The following is an 18580-nucleotide window of genomic DNA, read 5'->3' on the forward strand; positions in this document are numbered from 1 at the left end:
GGTTGAATACTTATGCAATCAAGACTTTTCAGTTTTTTATTTGTAAATAAAAATAAAAATACATTTTGAAAAATATGTAGATTGTTTTCCCCACTTTGACATTATGGACTATTTTGTGTAGCTCAGTGACAAAAAATCCTAATTAAATCCATTTTAATTCCAGGTTGTAACACTACAAAATTTGGAAAAGTCCAAGGGGGGTGAATACTTATGCAAGGCACTTTAAATCCTCCATTGTAGTTAAATTTTTGCTTTGTTGCCACCATATCTTCAATCTCCTTTTTGCACACTTTCCATGTGTTCCTTTATCTTCAAAACCCAAGTGGGGGTTTGTGATCAGGTGGCTTTGTGTGGCATATGGGTGGTGACGTCAGACCAGGGAATGAAACAAACACAGATAGGTACTGGGTAAAACAGCACTGCTGCGCTGGTATTTTTAATTAAGTACAAAATAAAGATTTGAACAAAAATACTGCTCACAGAGCAAAAATAAAAATGTAAACAAAACAAAGACTCGAACACAAAACAAAATACCTAGGTCAGGCTGGGCAGTCGCCTTCACTGATCATATACAGGTAAGTTTATCCAGTTCTTACTTTCAGTTTCGTTGTTGCTCTCTCTTGTTGTCGTTTGCTCCTCTCAAACACCTTCTCCTTCTTATACAGGTGACCAATAGCAACAATAAATCAATTAATTAACTCGGGAGATGGTCGCCTTCTGCACAAAGTTTTTAAAATACACAAAACAATAACAAAAACCGCACGGCTTTTCGCCGTCCTATTTTAAACAATAAATCATAATAATATATTCAAACAAAACATTTTCTACGGCCCTGCTATAGGGTTTCACACACATGTGTGTGTTCCTTTATCTTCAAAACCCAAGCGTGGGTTTCACACATAGCCTGTGTGTTATTTTCTTTCCTTGAATGCTTCGCCTCGAAGACAGACACAGTCTCGTCATGCTGTGGTTACGACTGTAAACAGAAGCTTGTATCCGAGCCAGGAATAGTTTTTTTCAAGCGTAGATAAACTGACTCTTTTTACAATCAGCAGGAGTCCTGAACACGGAGCTTTCTTTGACGTTCATTTATTGCAGGGTACAGAATCTTCTTGCAGTCAAGAGGTATAAAGCTTAATGCTATCTTCTCTTATGGAGTCATGTTAGACTGAGAAACCAATTTGGAGTTCTGGCTGCAAGTTGCCAGTTCTTATAGGACTTTCACATAAAGACCTATACATTACCCCTAACATTGTCTTCCATTGTGTTGGACAATGGGTTGCCTCACCCTGCACGGGATGAATACGTTATCTAATTATGACTTCCTTTGGCTGTCTCCAGCTTTCATTTCCTCCATAAATTCTGATCGGATGCTCCGATCTAGTTATGATCCTGTAGAGCCCCTTTGTGTTGGATTCAGTTAAAGTCCACTGGTCAGAGAGCTCACTACCCCCTCCTTGGTGCTGGGTGCTCGGAAGTTGCTCCAGTCAATAGTTCACATGCTGCCCTGCATACTGTGTGCTCAAGAATGAATCCAAAAGATTAGTTCAGAAATGTACTTATATAAAAAATAGCGCAATTGTGCCTACAAAAGTGTAGTTAGTACTCTTAGGTGGAGTTAGGTTTTTGTTTTTGTATTTGTTTTGTTTACTTTCTGTTAATTCAGTGGTCCTTTTTTAAACAGGACACCAACCCCAAATAAACATACAGGCATTGCCCAGTTTTAACAATCTCTTCTGTGGTCCAGAATGTTTATTTTACACTAGAAGACTGAGTCCCGGAATAAGTGACACATTAACCAACAAAGACGGTTTGTCACTTATATATATATAAAGAGAAAAGCTTATGATGCAAGTATGAAGGTCAGAGCATCTCAGATGGTGGAACAGCTAGACTCTGATTACAGTCAGTAATCTAAAAAGGTAAGTTAGAGATCTGATCATTTAATTTTATGAAAGCAATATGTTTTTTTTTTATCTATTAAGATCTTTACATTAATTCAAACAATGCCATAAAGCAAAGAGATGTTTGCATTAATGAGGCATTTTATGTGAACATTATGAGACCATTGATTTTAACATGTCAAACTGCTGTCAGTGTTTATAGAGTGTGTGTAAGGATCCATGATTGTACTACTATTTGACTATCGTAGTATTAATTTGTAGCTGCACTACTGTATTACTAGAGTACAGTACTGTAGTACAGAACAATAGTACTACTGTAGTATAGTACAGTATAAAAATACTAGTACTGTACAATAGTAAAATGAGAATACTGTAGTACTGTACTATAGCAGTACGAACACCAGGAGGGACACCGGCCCTCCAGGACCGCAATTGCCCACCCCTGAGCTACACTATCAAATCTTTTTACTACTAATCATCATAAGAAAGGTTACAAACGACAGGAGGCTGAATGCCCCTTTATCTAATCTCCATTTGTGACCCCTGGTCCTTGTTTCTTTTTTCAGGTCAAAAAAGTCCCCTGGGTCGACATTGTCAATACCTTTTAGAATTTTGAATGCTTGAATCAGATCACCGCGTAGTCTTCTTTGTTCAAGACTGAATAGATTCAATTCTTTTAGCCTGTCTGCATACGACATGCCTTTTAAACCCGGGATAATTCTGGTCTTCTCTTCTTTGCACTCTTTCTAGAGCAGCAATATCCTTTTTGTAATGAGGTGACCAGAACTGAACACAATATTCTAGCTGAGGTCTTACTAATGCATTGTAAAGTTTTAACATTACTTATATATACATTACTTATGTATATCCGAGCATTTTGTTGGCCTTTTTTATAGCTTCCCCACATTGTCGAGATGAAGACATTTCTGAGTCAACATAAACTCCTAGGTCTTTTTCAGATTCCTTCTTCAATTTCAGTGTCTCCCATATGATATTTATAATGCACATTTTTATTGCCTGCGTGCAATACTTTACACTTTTCTCTATTAAATATAATTTGCCATGTGTCTGCCCAGTTCTGAATGCTGTCTAGATCCTTTTGAATGACCTTTGCTGCTGCAAGAGTGTTTGCCACTCCTCCTATTTTTGTGTCATCTGCAAATTTAACAAGTTTGCTTACTATACCAGAATCTAAATCATTCATGTAGATTAGGAATAGCAGAGGACCTAATACTGATCCCTGTGGTACTCCACTGGTTACCTCGCTCCATTTTGAGGTTTCTCCTCTAATCAGTACTTTCTGTTTCTTACATGTTAACCACTCCCTAAACACATTCAGGAACCAGCATTCAGTAATTGTAATAAAACCAACCTTAGGCAGTATTGATTATCATTAGGATACTGCTTTGTTGTAGTCCTGCAAATTTATAGGTATGATAATGCAGCCAACTTTTGAAATTAAAGGGGAAAAAATGAAATATACATACTGTAAGGAACGCATTCATATTGAACCTCAAGGTATTTGTATGTTCCTGGACAAGGATCCGGGAAAACATCTGGTCCAGCAATGACTGCACACTGCGTCCGATTATTGCATCTGAAAAATAAAACAAAGAGGGAAATGATTATTATTATTATTTATTTCTTAGCAGACGCCCTTATCCAGGGCGACTTACAATTGTTACAAGATTATAATTACAGATTTATTATATACAGGTCTCTATTTGACAAGAAGATGGAAATTATCTGTTAAAATGTAATGTACATGCAGTTGAAAGTATTCGGTGTCAGAGGTTCAAGAGTGTATTTGCTATTTTGTAGTTGCTTCAAAATACTAGTGCTAGTTTCCTTTTGAATATTTAACACTAGAAGCCCCGCGGCGGTCATTTTGGTGGTTTTTGGTTTTAAAATGTAATTTTATCCAGTCGTGTAACACATATGGAGCTGTGCATTTGTGTGCCTTTCTGTCCGTATGTATTAAATATTCTCACAAAGCATGAAACACGGGGAGTGCAGAAATAAAGGAGATATATATTACATTATACCTAAAAGCCCCAGGAGCAATCACATTGACGGCCACTCAAAAAACAATTGTATTGTGATTATTCAGAACGATATTCAACTTTATTATTTTTTATTTATGTGTTTAGCTGTAATTCGATGAGTCTCTACTCTCAGCCTGAGTGAATGACTGACAGTCTATTGTTTTTCAATCAGCCTTTTGAAAGACTGGCGCCTGCTTGCCAGCTGCACTGCTTTGGTCAGTCAATTAGCATCGGGACTAGTGAAAATAAATACCAGAGACCATGGAGTTTTACAATGCAACAAAATATGAAATTGATGTTTGGATCAGATGGCACGGAAGTATTCCGTGAAAGTTGGCTCCCGACGATGGCCTGTTCAGGTGTTTTACAATGTATTGGGTACTTTACAAAGAATGCACGGAGCAAAATTTACCAAGGAGAGAATATATTTTACAGTTAGCACAGGAACTTCGCAAGAAGCATTTGGAACAGAGGGAGACTGCCAAGCGTGTACCCACAGCTGAAGCTGGCAACCCCGCAGAGAGCCGCAAGAGACGACAATGGAGATTCAAACTTCGAACAGCTGTGCCAAAGGCGGCGTGGAGAAGCGCATTATCTTACTCAAGGTAAAGGAATACCATTTTGTCGAAAAACAAGAAAAAAAGAAAAAGAAATTAGACTTTTTTTTATAACTTCTTGTGCTGTGCGCTTCTGTAAAGCATTTTCTTGCGCATTAGATAATAACACTATGTAACACAATTTTTGTTCCTGGGTAGTAAGTGTTATTTCCTAATTGCTTATGCCTCAAAAGTATAGAAAATGGCTATTATTCCCCACAAACTTTGCTTTTGTGACCAGGACAGTGATATTTTGAAATTTACCTATTTCCAATGAGAAAACGGGCGAATTTGTGTCTTTTTGTTCACATAAAGTCAGAAAAAAACAACATATGAATCCAAATGAACATGTATTTGTACTAAAGTAATACAAAAATGACTACAAAAGATTTAGAAGTGAGTAGTTTTTCGAGATCACTTTCACGAATCAGCCCCCAAATGTAGTCGCCCATTGTGCCGTAGTTCTTCACCAGAGTCTCAACCAGCTCCACATAGTTTTCGGCCTTGTGATTGCCCAGGAAGCCCCGAACCACTGCGACAAAGCTGTTCCAAGCCGCTTTCTCCTTACTAGTGAGCTTCTTGGGGAATTCATTGCACTCCAGGATCTTCTTTATCTGTGGTCTGACGAAGACACGGCTTTGACCTTTGCCTCAGACAGCTTAGGGAAGAAGTCTTGAAGGTACTTGAAGGCTGCCGACTCCTTATCTAGAGCTCTGACAAATTGTTTCATAAGGCCCAATTTGATGTGCAGTGGTGGCATCAGTACCTTCCGGGGGTCCCAGCCGTACTCATCATACTTCAAGGCGTCCAGCAAGGTCTTGATGCTGTTGTAATCCTCTTTGAGGTGCACCGAGTGAGCCAGGGGAAGAGACGGGTACTTGTTACCATTATGGAGCAGCACGGCTTTGAGGCTCCTGGATGAGCTGTCAGTGAAGGACAGTATAACGAGAGAGACTACATTTGGGAGACTACATTTGGGGGCTGATTCGTGAAAGTGATTTACAGTATAATCGTAAATCTCGAAAAACTACTCACTTCTAAATCTTTTGTAGTCATTTTTCTATTACTTTAGTATAAATACATGTTAATTTGGATTCATATGTTGTTTTTTTCTGACTTTATGTGAACGAAAAGACACAAATCCGCCCGTTTTCTCACTGGAACTAGGTAAATTTCAAAATATCACTGTCCTGGTCACAAAAGCAAAGTTTGTGGGGAATAATAGCCATTTTCTATACTTTTGAGGCATAAGCAATTAGGAAATAACACTTACTACCCAGGAACAAAAAAAAAAAAAAAAAAATTGTTACACAGTGTAAACCGATTGCTGTTGAAAAGTTAAAAATGTACTGCTATCGTTTCAGTTTTATAAATATGTTGTAAACCGATGTCTGTTCAGATGTTTATTTACTTACATTTTCTTGTTTTGATTTGTAAAATAAATGTTCATGTATGTGTGTGTGTGGGTATATATATATATGTGTGTGGGTATATATATATATATTATATATATATATATATATATATATATATATATGCTTCGGTTTTTCAGATGTTTATGTAACATACTCAATAAAAAAATTTAAAAAACTGTTACTGTTTCCGGCTGAAACCGGCTGTTTCTCCGTTCGTCATACTATTTACAGTGTTTTGAATACAGCCGTCAGAAAGACTGCTGTGGGGCTTTGGGGAGGTGTTTCAGCAAAAAATGTAGAACCGAGCATTTATTAAGTAGCACCAAATGGCAGAGCCAGTTCCAGTGGCATATCTGCGGAATGCTGTACAGTACCTATAATTCCAGCATGCAGCTTATTAAAGGGAAGTGCTAAACAAACACAAACAATAACAATAACATGTACAACATGTTATAATATGGTTTGTTTAATGATGTATATATTTACATACAGTATGTATGTTAACAGTTAAAATATTCCTTGCTCTGCTTTGTTTTAAATATAGTACTGGATGATAGAGAATGTTTTTCATGTTTTATCATCAGACATTGCTGAGCTCAGTTATCGCAGTGAAACCAGCTGTTACGAGACTTTCGGAAAGTAAACACTCACTATAACAGGACAATGCTTGGTGCTGATAGATTGAAACAATAAATGCCAGCCCTCACACGACAATGCTAATTGGTGAGACAGCTGATTCATGACAATTTTACAGCCACTGAAGGCCACCCATACATGTTAACAAGAGAACAGTTGTGAGCAGTGTTGCCAGATTGGGCGGGTTCACGCCCAGTTAGGCTAGTATTGTTTTTGTTGTGGGTGAAAAAATGACTTTGGGCAGGTACCTAATTTTTGGGCTAGTTTTGGGCATCTGTGCGGATATTACATTTGGATAAATTTTGAATAGTTTTAAAGTATTTTTAAGCAATACAGCTATATGATACACAACCCTTAGTGTTTATATCACTGCTGCTAAACATTGTAACAATGTTATATAGTCAAGATACAAATGAAAAATCAATGTACATAGAGTCCGATAAGTGTATTGATTTGGTTATCAAACAACCAAAAAAAGCCTTGCATGTTTTTTGCCCTGCGCCGTGTAAAACTAAAAATTCTCTGACAGCATTGAAAATCCGTGTTTCTCAGCAAACATATTCCTAGGATCCCTGGTAATTAAGCTCATAAAACACAATAAAAAAAGTTACAATTGCAAATAGTGTAGTTGCTATTTGTTACAACGGGGAACAACATAATCCTGATTGGGCAAGTTTTCAGGAAGTGGGCAGGTTTTTATAAAATAAGTTGGCAATAGACAAAAAGGGCATATAACACTGTATTCTCGTAATTCATATATTGCAAAGTGGTCCTGTTTGTCTATTCATACAGCTTCTGTGAGACAGCTTCTTGCATTAGCTCAAATCTCACCCAGAATTTAAGGTCAGCATTAAAGTACTTTTTAAAATGTTTATATATATATATATATATATATATATATATATATATATATATATATATATATATATATATATATATATATATAGTAGTTCAAGCAGAGGCAACAGACAGGATTCTTAACAATTGTTGCTCTTTATTCTGCACATGCGCTTACAGTAGCACTAATAAGTGCTAGAACTAGGCAGTAACAGAGATATACACACACACACAGAAACGAGAGGGGAAGGCCACCCCTGAACGGAGACAGCCAGCTGGGGGTGGCCACGGCAACATTGGGAAACACACAGTAGGGGGGACACGGGGACACAACAGACAACAAATGCATCAAAGGCAACCAAATAAACACATTCAATAACTCATAATTAATAAACAACAACAACAACAACAACAAAGAAGACTACACGGCGATCTGATTCAAACATTCAAAATCCTAAAAGGTATAGACAATTTCGACCCAGGGGACTTCTTTGACCTGAAAAAAGAAACACGGACCAGGGGTCATAAATGGAGATTAGATAAAGGGGCATTCAGAACAGAAAATAGGAGGTACTTTTTTACACATAGAATTGTGAGGGTCTGGAACCAACTCCCCAGTAATGTTATTGAAGCTGACACTCTGGGATCCTTCAAGAAGCTGCTTGATGAGATTCTGGGATCAATAAGCTACTAACAACCAAACGAGCAAGATGGGCTGAATGGCCTCCTCTCGTTTGTAAACTTTCTTATGTTCTTATGAGTAGGTGGACAGGACGGCAATCCCCTTTCTACACCGCCCCTCCAGAGTTTTCCCGGCTGGTCAGGTAGGTGGGCGGCTGGCGGTGGCGACAGTTGCGCTCCAGGTGCCCTAGCTTCCCGCAGCACCAACAGCGAGTATTGCATCTGGCAGACTGTCTCCTCCTCACTGTCTTCCTCGGCTGGGGCTCCCGCCCTGCAGGTCCACGTCGGAGGGTGACTACAGCTTCCCCGGTGGAGCACAGCCTTGACCCGTTTGGCTTGGGCCAGGGCCTGCTCCAGGGAAACCCGGGCAGTCAAGCGTACCTGTTGCTGTAGGTTCTCTGCGGTCAGGAAGAACTGCAGTGCCAGTTGTTCTTGCGCCACTGCTGGGAAGTCAGGGAAACCTTCTTTGGCCATGAAGAGCACGTCCGCTGTTACCGCTCCCAGACGCTCTCCTGGGTGCCTCTTCTTCTCCAGCAGCTGCTCGCGGTACTGGTCCCGTGGCTCCTCCGACCAAAAACGGCGTTCCAGGGCAGCCGCAAGAGCATCATAACTTTGGCGCTGGTCAGAGGAGACGTCTTGCAGAACTTGCAGTGCTTTGCCTTCCAGGGCCATAGCGAGTTGACCAGCCATTTCTTTTGGGCCCCAGTTATTCACCCAGGCAGCGAGTTGGAACTGTGCTTGGTACGTCTCCCAGGCTGTGCTGCCATCAAATCTTGCTGCCCAGACAGTCTTCCTTATCGGTCTCCAGGCTTCGGCCTGCCTGCTCTGCGAGGCTTCGGGAGTAAGGCGACCGGCTTCGGAGCTTACCCTGCCGAGGGAAGCATGCGGGGGTGCCTCTGCCGGCCTCCCACCCTCAGCGGGTCTCTGGTCTTCCATCAGCTGCTGTATCTCCTGTCACATCGCCGAGACCAACCACAGAGAGTTGGGGATCAGTCTTCCCAGCGTCGGCGGCGCCTTGTCATTGGGGGAGCAGCGGGTCGGCGTCCTCATGCTGGTCTCCGTGGGATGCAGCAGCTACTTCAGCTCTTCCGCGAGTTGCCCGGCTTCTTCCTGCGTCGGCGTCTCGCAGCTCCTATCTCCTCGGTGAGGAGCTGGAACTCTTCCCACAGCTTCTTCTCCGCTCACCGCTTATTAAGAACATAAGAACATAAGAAAGTTTACAAACGAGAGGTGGCCATTCAGCCCATCTTGCTCGTTTGGTTGTTAGTAGCTTATTGATCCCAGAATCTCATCAAGCAGCTTCTTGAAGGATCTGGGTGTCAGCTTCAATAACATTACTAGGGAGTTGGTTCCAGACCCTCAATTCTCTGTGTAAGAAAGTGCCTTCTATTTTCTGTTCTGAATGCCCCTTTATCTAATCTCCATTTGTGACCCCTAGTCCTTGTTTCTTTTTTCAAGTCAAAAAGTCCCCTGGGTCGACATTGTCTATACCTTTTAGGATTTTGAATGCTTGAATCAGATCACCACGTAGTCATCTTTGTTCAAGTCTGAATAGATTCAATTCTTTTAGCCTGTCTGCATACGACATGCCTTTTAAACACAGGATAATTGTGGTTGCTCTTCTTTGCAATCTTTCTAGAGCAGCAATATCCTTTTTGTGACCAGAACTGAACACAATATTCTAGGTGAAGTCTTACTAATGCATTGTAAAGTTTTAACATTACTTCCCTTGATTTAAATTCAACACTTCTCACAATATATCCGGGCATCTTGTTGGCCTTTTTTATAGCTTCCCCACATTGTCTAGATGAAGACATTTCTGAGTCAACATAAACTCCTAGGTCTTTTCCATAGATCCCTCTTCAATTTCAGTATCTCCCATATGATATTTATAATGCACATTTTTATTGCCTGCGTGCAGTACTTTACACTTCTCTATTAAATGTGATTTGCCATGTGTCTGCCCAGTTCTAAATGCTGTCTAGATCATTTTGAATGACATTTGCTGCTGCAACAGTGTTTGCCACTCCTCCTATTTTTGTGTTGTCTGCAAATTTAACAAGTTTGCTTACTATACCAGAATCTAAATCATTCATGTAGATTAGGAATAGCAGAAGACCTAATACTGATCCCTGTGGTACACCACTAGTTACCTCGTTCCATTTTGAGGTTTCTCCTCTAATCAGTACTTTCTATTTTCTACATGTTAACCACTCCCTAATCCATGTGCATGCATTTCCTTGAATTCCTACTGTGTTCAGTATGAGAATTAATCTTTTATGCGGGACTTTGTCAAAAGCTTTCTGGAAATCTAAATAAACCATGCCATATAATTTGCAATTATCCATTGCCGATGTTGCATCCTCAAAAAAATCAAGCAGGTTAGTTAGACACGATCTCCCTTTCCTAAAACCATGCTGTCTGTCTCCCAGGATACTGTTACCATATAGGTAATTTTCCATTTTGGGAAATTCTTTTTATTACGTTCTTTTTCCAATAGTACATCAAAAACATAAAATCAACCATATCATCTGTGCCTCAACAAACAAAACAGTACACTAAGATCCATAAAATTATATATATATATATATATATATATATATATATATATATATATATATATAATAAAAAAGGACTGAATATTATGCTCAATGTGTACATTTGTGGTGTTAAAACTATTTACTCTTGGGAATACACATACTGTAGCCAGGGGGTCCAAATTTCGTCAAACAGATGTGGACTACCTCTCAGATTATAAGTAATTTTTTCAAGAGACATACAGCTATTCATTTCGTGGATCCATTGTGATACAGTGAGTGGGTCCTCATGGTTCCATTTAAATGTTATACACCGCTTGGCAGCAGTCATGGCCAAATTAAAAAATTTAACAATCCTAATCCTAGAATTAGTGAAATTTAGTTCTGTGCTACCTCCTAGGATAGCAGATAATGGGTTAAGGTTTAAGTCTTTTTATAAGACATTACTCAAAATTCTTTCCAATTCTAGCCACCAAGATCGTAGTTTCGGACATGTCCATATCATATGTAAAAATGTCCCCTCCTGGCTTTTACATCTTTGACAAAGAAGAAAAGTCATTTTTAAACACACACAGTCTTGTAGGTGTTAGGTAAGTTCTATGTATAAATTTATAATGAGAGAGTTTATATCTTGCATTAATATAAGAACTATGTGATTGTTCACATACATCCTGCCATTGCTCCTCAGTAAGGGTAATTCCCAGATCCTTTTCCCATTTAACCTTCAGATAGTTAGTATTAAATACAGAGTGCTTCAGAAGGAGCTGGTACAGTTGAGAGATAAGCTTGGTTGAAGTGGGTTTAAGTAATAGAGATTCCAATAATGAGTAGCTAGGTTTATCCAGCGAGCTACTCTGCACTGACTGGACATAATGTCGAAACTATAAATATCTAAAAAAGTGTGTAGATTCCCATAAAATGGAAGGGGACAGGGCTGTAGGTGCATTGATATCTAAAAACAGAGCACTATGGGACAAGACGAAATCATTGAATTCCAAATTTTGTAAAAGGCAAGGATTTATTCTCCATCTACAGAAAGGAGTAAATGTGTCTTTTGCAAAAATAACTAATGAGACTGGGGCGTGATCTGAAATAACGCGGGGTAAATAATCACACTGATTAACTCTATGCAGCAGAGAATTCGAAATTATAAAATAGTCAATTCTAGTATATGTGTTGTGCACTGGAGAGAAAAATGAAAACTCTTTATCTTTAGGGTGGGTATATCTCCATAAATCATTTAACCCATAATCAGTCAAAAATGTACTGATTACTTTAGCAGATTTACTCAGTATTATAGATTTATCGGAGGATCTGTCCAGGTTAGGATCCAATATTAAATTGAAATCTCCACCCAGCAGCAGGACACCCTCTGTTCTAGACAGTTTTAAGAATAGGGATTGAAAAAAAGAAGGGTCATCATAATTTGGCGCGTATATATTAGCAAGAGTGACATTTTCAGAGAAGATCCTTCCCCTAACAAGGACATAACGGCCCGACAAGTCCCTTTCAACCTCCTCTGCAACAAAGGGTATTTTTATGAATCAAAATAGAAACTCCTCTAGAGCTTGATGTAAAAGAACTAGAAAAAGATTGACCTCCCCACAACTTCCCTACTTTCTCATGTTCTCTCTAAGAGGTGTGTTTCTTGTAAAAAAACAAATATCTGATTTTTTTTTTTTTTTTTTTTTTTTTTTTTTTAAATATGTTAGGACTTTTTCCGTTTAATTGGATTATTTAAACAGTTTACATTCCAGGACAGATAGCGAATAAAAAAAAAAAGTATACGGTGTATATATATAACAAGGTCATTTCGTGTCTATTGTACAGTATATCGAGAATACTTGGTGAGGTCAAAACATTGCGTTGATACAAAATTTCCTAGGGTGTAAAGCAAAGCACAGACAACGTAATAAATAGATCTCAAAAACATTGAAATACTAAGCCCATTTAAACTCAGTTTCCCTTCCCACCCCGCCTCCCTCCCCAAATGAGGAAAGAATTCAAATGACCCATTCCACATAATACAAGAATGCCTATACCCAGTCACAAGTAACTAAGATAAGTTCCTGTATAAGGGGGTAACCTTGATTGGTTCATGCTCCCAAAGAAAACCAGATCAACAGTCAAAGAACCTGGTTAAGATTAAGAGAATAAAACATTATGGAACGCTAACACAGATAGAAATAATCCTGCATTTTGCCCATTTTTCCCCAGAAGTGAGAAAACTGACCAATATTGAATAGATATCGAAGATGACTCAAGAGTAAGAAACTTAATATGCACCTTTCAACCAGGATGTCAGTTTTTCCATGTCTCCCCTAGTTCAATGCGTATCCAGTATTAATATAGTGTATCTTCAAATAACGTCTCAAAAGTCATTGGTATACCTGATTACCGTGGTAGCAAGAGGTAAAATAAATAAATAAATAAATAAAAGGGGTTGAATAAAAGACAGGAGGTGCATTTACGGCTCCGGTGCATCTCAGCTTATTAAACAAAAACAAAAAAAACCTAACAAAAAATAATATATGACTATAATATTATTTGACTAGTTAAATAAAACACTCCAATAATATCTTAAAAAAAAAAAAGGAGGAAAAACTTATCTACCATCAGTCGCTTGTGAATTCACGTTTAAGAAAAAAAAAGGTACATACTATCCATTTCTCCATTGTTAGATTCAAATTGAGCAATACGTTCAGAATATCGCCATTACTGGTATGATAGTCATGACAAGCTAATTCCAAAACACCAAAGCAGAATATGCCTCAGGCTGTCTGGTCCCCAGTCTGTCCTCTCTTTACCAGGTCCTCGACAAATGCATGTGCTTCCGTTGGGTTGGTAAAAAAAGATTCTGTTATCATCATAATCGATTCGAAGGTGAGCAGGATAAAGCATGGCATATTTTGGTTTAAGCATGGTTTGTCGTGCGGTTTTGGTTTGGGGGTGAAAGATCTGTGTGCCCGTTGTAGATCTATTCCGTCTGGGAATTTGTCTGTTCCGAAAAAATCACTCACATTTTTCAAAAAAATGTGTAGGGTATTGCCCTTCTATTCCCTCAGGTAGTCCTATTATTCTGACATTGCACCATCTATTTCTATTTTCCAGGTCATCATTTTTTGCTTTAAGTTCCGCGATGTCTTTAATAATTTTTCCAAACCCGCTCTCCATTTTAGTTACCTGACCGTCCATCTCATTCAAGCCCGCTTCTGTTGTTTCACAGAGATGTTATTTTAGTCTCCAGTGAAACCAAAGTGGATTTTACGTCCTCAATCTGTTGGGAGATGTTGTTTGAACCGCTGTTTATGGCTGCCATAAGTTTGGTCGAGCTGAATTCCTTGTCTAGAGATTCCGCCATTGTATTCATACAAAATGGTGTCAGGCCTGTGCTGACAAGGTGAGTTTGTTTCGAAGAGATAGTCGGAGCTTTACTCCTGATTCTGGATTTCTTTTGAGACATTAGATGTTAGAACTGACTGTTATTAATTATTTTTGTTGTAGATAAAATAAACTAAAGAAATATACTTAGAATATATAAATATAAGGATATAGATCGGGAGCACTCGTTCACCACGTCTTCCTTTCAGCCAGGCATCACGTGACCCCCGTCGGTAATTTTCCATTTTGGATCTTATTATAGTTTCCATAACTCTACATATAATAGAAGTCAGGCTTATTGGTCTGTAGTTACCTGGTTCGGTTTTGTCTCCCTTTTTGTGGATCGGTATTACATTTGCAATTTTCCAGTCCGTCGGTACAACCCCTGTGTCAAGAGGTTGTTGCATGATCTTGGTTAGCAGTTTGTAAATAACTTCTATCATTTCTTTGAGTACTATTGGGAGGATCTCATTCGGCCCAGGGGATTTGTTTATTTTAAGAGCTCCTAGTCCCTTTAACACTTCTGCCTCTGTTTTGATAAAGTTATTTAAAACTGGATAGGAACAGGTCGACATGTGGGGCATGTTGTCCATGTCCTCCTTTGTAAACACCTGTGAAAAGTAATCATTTAATATATTTGCTATTTTTTTTCTTTGTCTATGATTTTGCCATTCCTCTTTGAATGTTCTCTTGCTGTTATAATATTGGAAAAACATTTTGGAATTGGTTTTAGCCCCCTTAGCAATCACGGACAAAAAAGAAAATATATATTAAATGATTACTTTTCACAAGTTTTTACAAAGGAAGATACGGATAACATACCCCACATGTTGACCTGTTCCTATCCAGTTTTAAATAACTTTAGCATAACAGAGGCAGAAGAGCTCTTAAAATAAACCAATCCACAAAATGGGAGACAAAACCGAACCAGGTAACTACAGACCAATAAGCCTGACTTCTATTATATGTAAACTTATGGAAACTATAATAAGATCCAAACTATAATAAGATCCAAAATGGAAAATTACCTATATTGTAACAGTATCCTGGGAGACAGTCAGCATGGTTTTAGGAAAGGGAGATCGTGTCTAACTAACTTGCTTGATTTTTCTGAGGATGCAACATCGACAATGTACAATTGCAAAGTATATGACATGGTTTATTTAGATTTACAGAAAGCTTTTGACAAAGTCCTGCATAAAACATGAATTCTCAAACTGAACGCAGTAGGGATTCAAGGAAATGCATGCACATAGATTAGGGAGTGGTTAACATGTAGAAAAAAGTACTGATTAGAGGAGAAACCTCAAAATGGAGCGAGGTAACCAGTGGTGTACCACAGGGATCAGTATTTAGATTTTAGATTTAGATTCTGGTATAGTAAGCAAACTTGTTAAATGTGCAGACGACACAAAAATAGGAGGAATGGCAAACACTGTTGCAGCAGCAAAGATCATTCATAATGATCTAGACAGCATTCAGAAAAGTGTAAAGTACTGCACGCAGGCAATAAAAATGTGCATTATAAATATCATATGGGAGATACTGAAATTGAAGAAGGAATCTATGAAAAAGACCTAGGAGTTTATGTTGACTCAGAAATGTCTTCATCTAGACAATTTGGGGAAGCTAGAAAAAAGGCTAACAAGATGCTCGGATATATTGTGAGAAGTGTTGAATTTCAATCAAGGGAAGTAATGTTAAAACTTTACAATGCATTGGTAAGACAGATTTTGGGGCAGCAGTGTGGAGTAGTGGTTAGGGCTCTGGACTCTTGACCGGAGGGTCATGGGTTCAATCCCTGGTAGGGGACACTGCTGCTGTACCCTTGAGCAAGGTACTTTACCTAGATTGCTCCAGTAAAAACCCAACTGTATAAATGGGTAATTGTATGTAAAAAATAAATTGTAAGTCGCCCTGGATAAGAGCGTCTGCTAAGAAATAAATAATAATAATAATAATAATAGTAAGACCTCATCTAGAATATTGTGTTCAGTTCTGGTCACCTCGTTACAAAAAGGATATTGCTGCCCTAGAAGAGTGCAAAGAAGACCAGAATTATCCTGGGTTTAAAAGGCATGTCGTATGCAGACAGGCTCAAAGAATTTAATCTGTACAGTCTTGAACAAAGAAGACTATGAGGTGATCTGAGTCAAGCATTCAAAATTCTAAAAGGTATTGACAATGTCGACCCAGGGGACTTTTTCGACCTGAAAAAGAAACAAGGACCAGGGGTCACAAATGGAGATTAGATAAAAGGGGCATTCCGAACAGAAAATAGGAGGCACTTTTTTACACTTTTTTAGAGACTGATGTCAAGAGATAAGTAAGGAAACATTCCCTCCAAATCACATTGACATAAAAATAGAGGGCGATATCTAGGTAAAGCACATAAAAAAAACAGTGTAATATGTGATATAAATAACTATTGTATTAACCAATACCAGAATGAACAATTAAGAAAATACTCCACACACCCTGCTTTTCATCTTAAACTAGGTTTCCACTTGCCCCTCTGGGACCAGTTATAAACAGACCCTTTATGTGACAAATTGGGAGTACTATGCTGTACAGTACTTATTGATTAAAAACACACAAAACTACCTCTTTAAATCCAGGAATTAGCTTAGTACATCTAGGACAATAAGTATGGAGAAAATCAGCACAGACATTAGTCATCCCCCACATGTGATGAAAATGATATTGTGAGCAGTAGGGTATGTTTTTAAATGCTGAAGAGATACTGAAGCTGGCATGTCCTTACTCGGGTCCTCTCCTGGGGACTGTTATGCGTCTCTTCAGTCTTACAGTAGAGAAGAGAAAGCAGCAGTCACAATGAATCAGTCACTGCTGACTGTCTCTTTGTCGTGCCACCATTTAAACATCATTATGTGATATTTTTTTTAAATTGCTGGAAAAAAAGAAAAGGAGGTCTGTAGAGCTTTAAAGACCCTTCATTGTGTGACCAGAATCTGTAAATACATTTACAATGAGATTGCCATTCTTTAATGGTTTAAAACAAAACAACAAAAATAAACCTTATATGATCTGCTTATTTTGTAAACAAAAAAAGGCATTTACACGTCCACTAGCATGATCTTTCAAAGAATAAATTCATTTTAACCCCCCCCCCCCCCCCCATTTTGTTTTCTCTATACAGGGTTGTGTCAAGCAGGCTGTAGTGGTGACATCAGACCAGAAAGGAGTACACAGACAGGCAGTAGTGATGAGTGAAACTGAGCCGCAATGGCTGCGCTCAGTACGTTTATTGCAAAATAAAAGGTTTAAACAGAAAACAGGACTTGAGGCCAAAATAAATAGACAAACAAACTGGATTAACACTAAACAAACGGTGGACTAACAGACAAACAAACACGGTGAGTACAAATACTTCTAACAATTATTATTTTAGTTGACTATACTTTCTTTCCTCTCCACACCCGTTCTCCACTCACCGAACACACAACCCCGAGTGAGTGCTTTGTGCATCTATATATACTGTTGTGCCGGGATTCAATTACTAATTAATTATTCACTTGAGTCCCAACACGTGAACTAATTCTGTGTAACCCCGTGCTCACATATTATCAAATACTTTAAATGCATGTGAAGCGATTCCCCGTGCCTAAATACAATTATACATTTTAAACACTCGTGCTCATTACCCACATTATATCCCGTGTACCAACTACAATACACTAACATTAACACACGCAACATACAACATAAAACACAAAAATACACACAGGGGCAGGGCACATTGCCACAAGGGTATATATAAGTATGTTTTGACTTTTAGTACCTATATTCACAAATAGTCTTGATGCAAAATGTCCTAAGACTACAATACATTGATAATGTATGGTACCACTCTTGAATTTGAATTTAATACTGTAGGCCTATATCCTGTTATATCAACTGACCTGCCAATCTAAATACAGACCAAAAAATTGTAGTGGACACAAATTACCAGTGGACTCGAATTGTACTACAGTAGTGTAATAAAAATGTTGTGCTTTTAATTTAAATGCTAAATGGAAACGGATATACATATTGAAGACATTGAGAAAGTCTTCTTGTTGAATCGTTTGATGCCATTTTTTGAAAAGTGTCAGTGTTACTATAAATTATATTATTGGATGTTTTTATACTTATGGTTGAACAGATAAATATAACAGTACTTTTTACACAGTTCCAATAATAAATGTCACACTTCCAAAAGCATTTTTTTTTAATCATTGCAAAAGCTTAAGGCATTTAGAAAATGTTATTTATATATCAGTAACTGTGTCTGTGAACAAACAAAGCACCACCCAAATCACAACAAAGCTTTTCAAAAAAGAGCATTATTGTATCAAACTCGCGGTATAGTAACAGCTTTAGTAGCAAATTATTTTCAAATTAAATGTGTTATTAAAATGAATCTGTTAATGCTTTGAAACTGAGCGATCAGGTCATAATGAACGCATTTCTCGTTAAAAAAAGCTTAATTGTCGCAGGTCACATAAATCACTTCCTGTGTCACCGACTAGATAAGAAGAACTTAAT

General features: G+C 38.2%; 1 protein-coding gene across 13 annotated transcripts in view; it reads right to left on the reverse strand.

Moving 5' to 3' along the window:
- Positions 1-18580, reverse strand: part of adgrl3.1 (adhesion G protein-coupled receptor L3.1) — a 450501-nt gene that overhangs the window by 278650 nt on the left and 153271 nt on the right. For all 13 annotated transcript variants that reach the window (XM_059026057.1, XM_059026051.1, XM_034035060.3 and 10 more), the window contains one exon: positions 3392-3501. In XM_059026057.1, coding sequence (XP_058882040.1) covers positions 3392-3501 — 110 coding nt within the window. The remainder of the gene's footprint in view (positions 1-3391; positions 3502-18580) is intronic.

Source organism: Acipenser ruthenus, chromosome 1 (genome assembly GCF_902713425.1).
Source record: "Acipenser ruthenus chromosome 1, fAciRut3.2 maternal haplotype, whole genome shotgun sequence".
NCBI lineage: Eukaryota > Metazoa > Chordata > Actinopteri > Acipenseriformes > Acipenseridae > Acipenser > Acipenser ruthenus.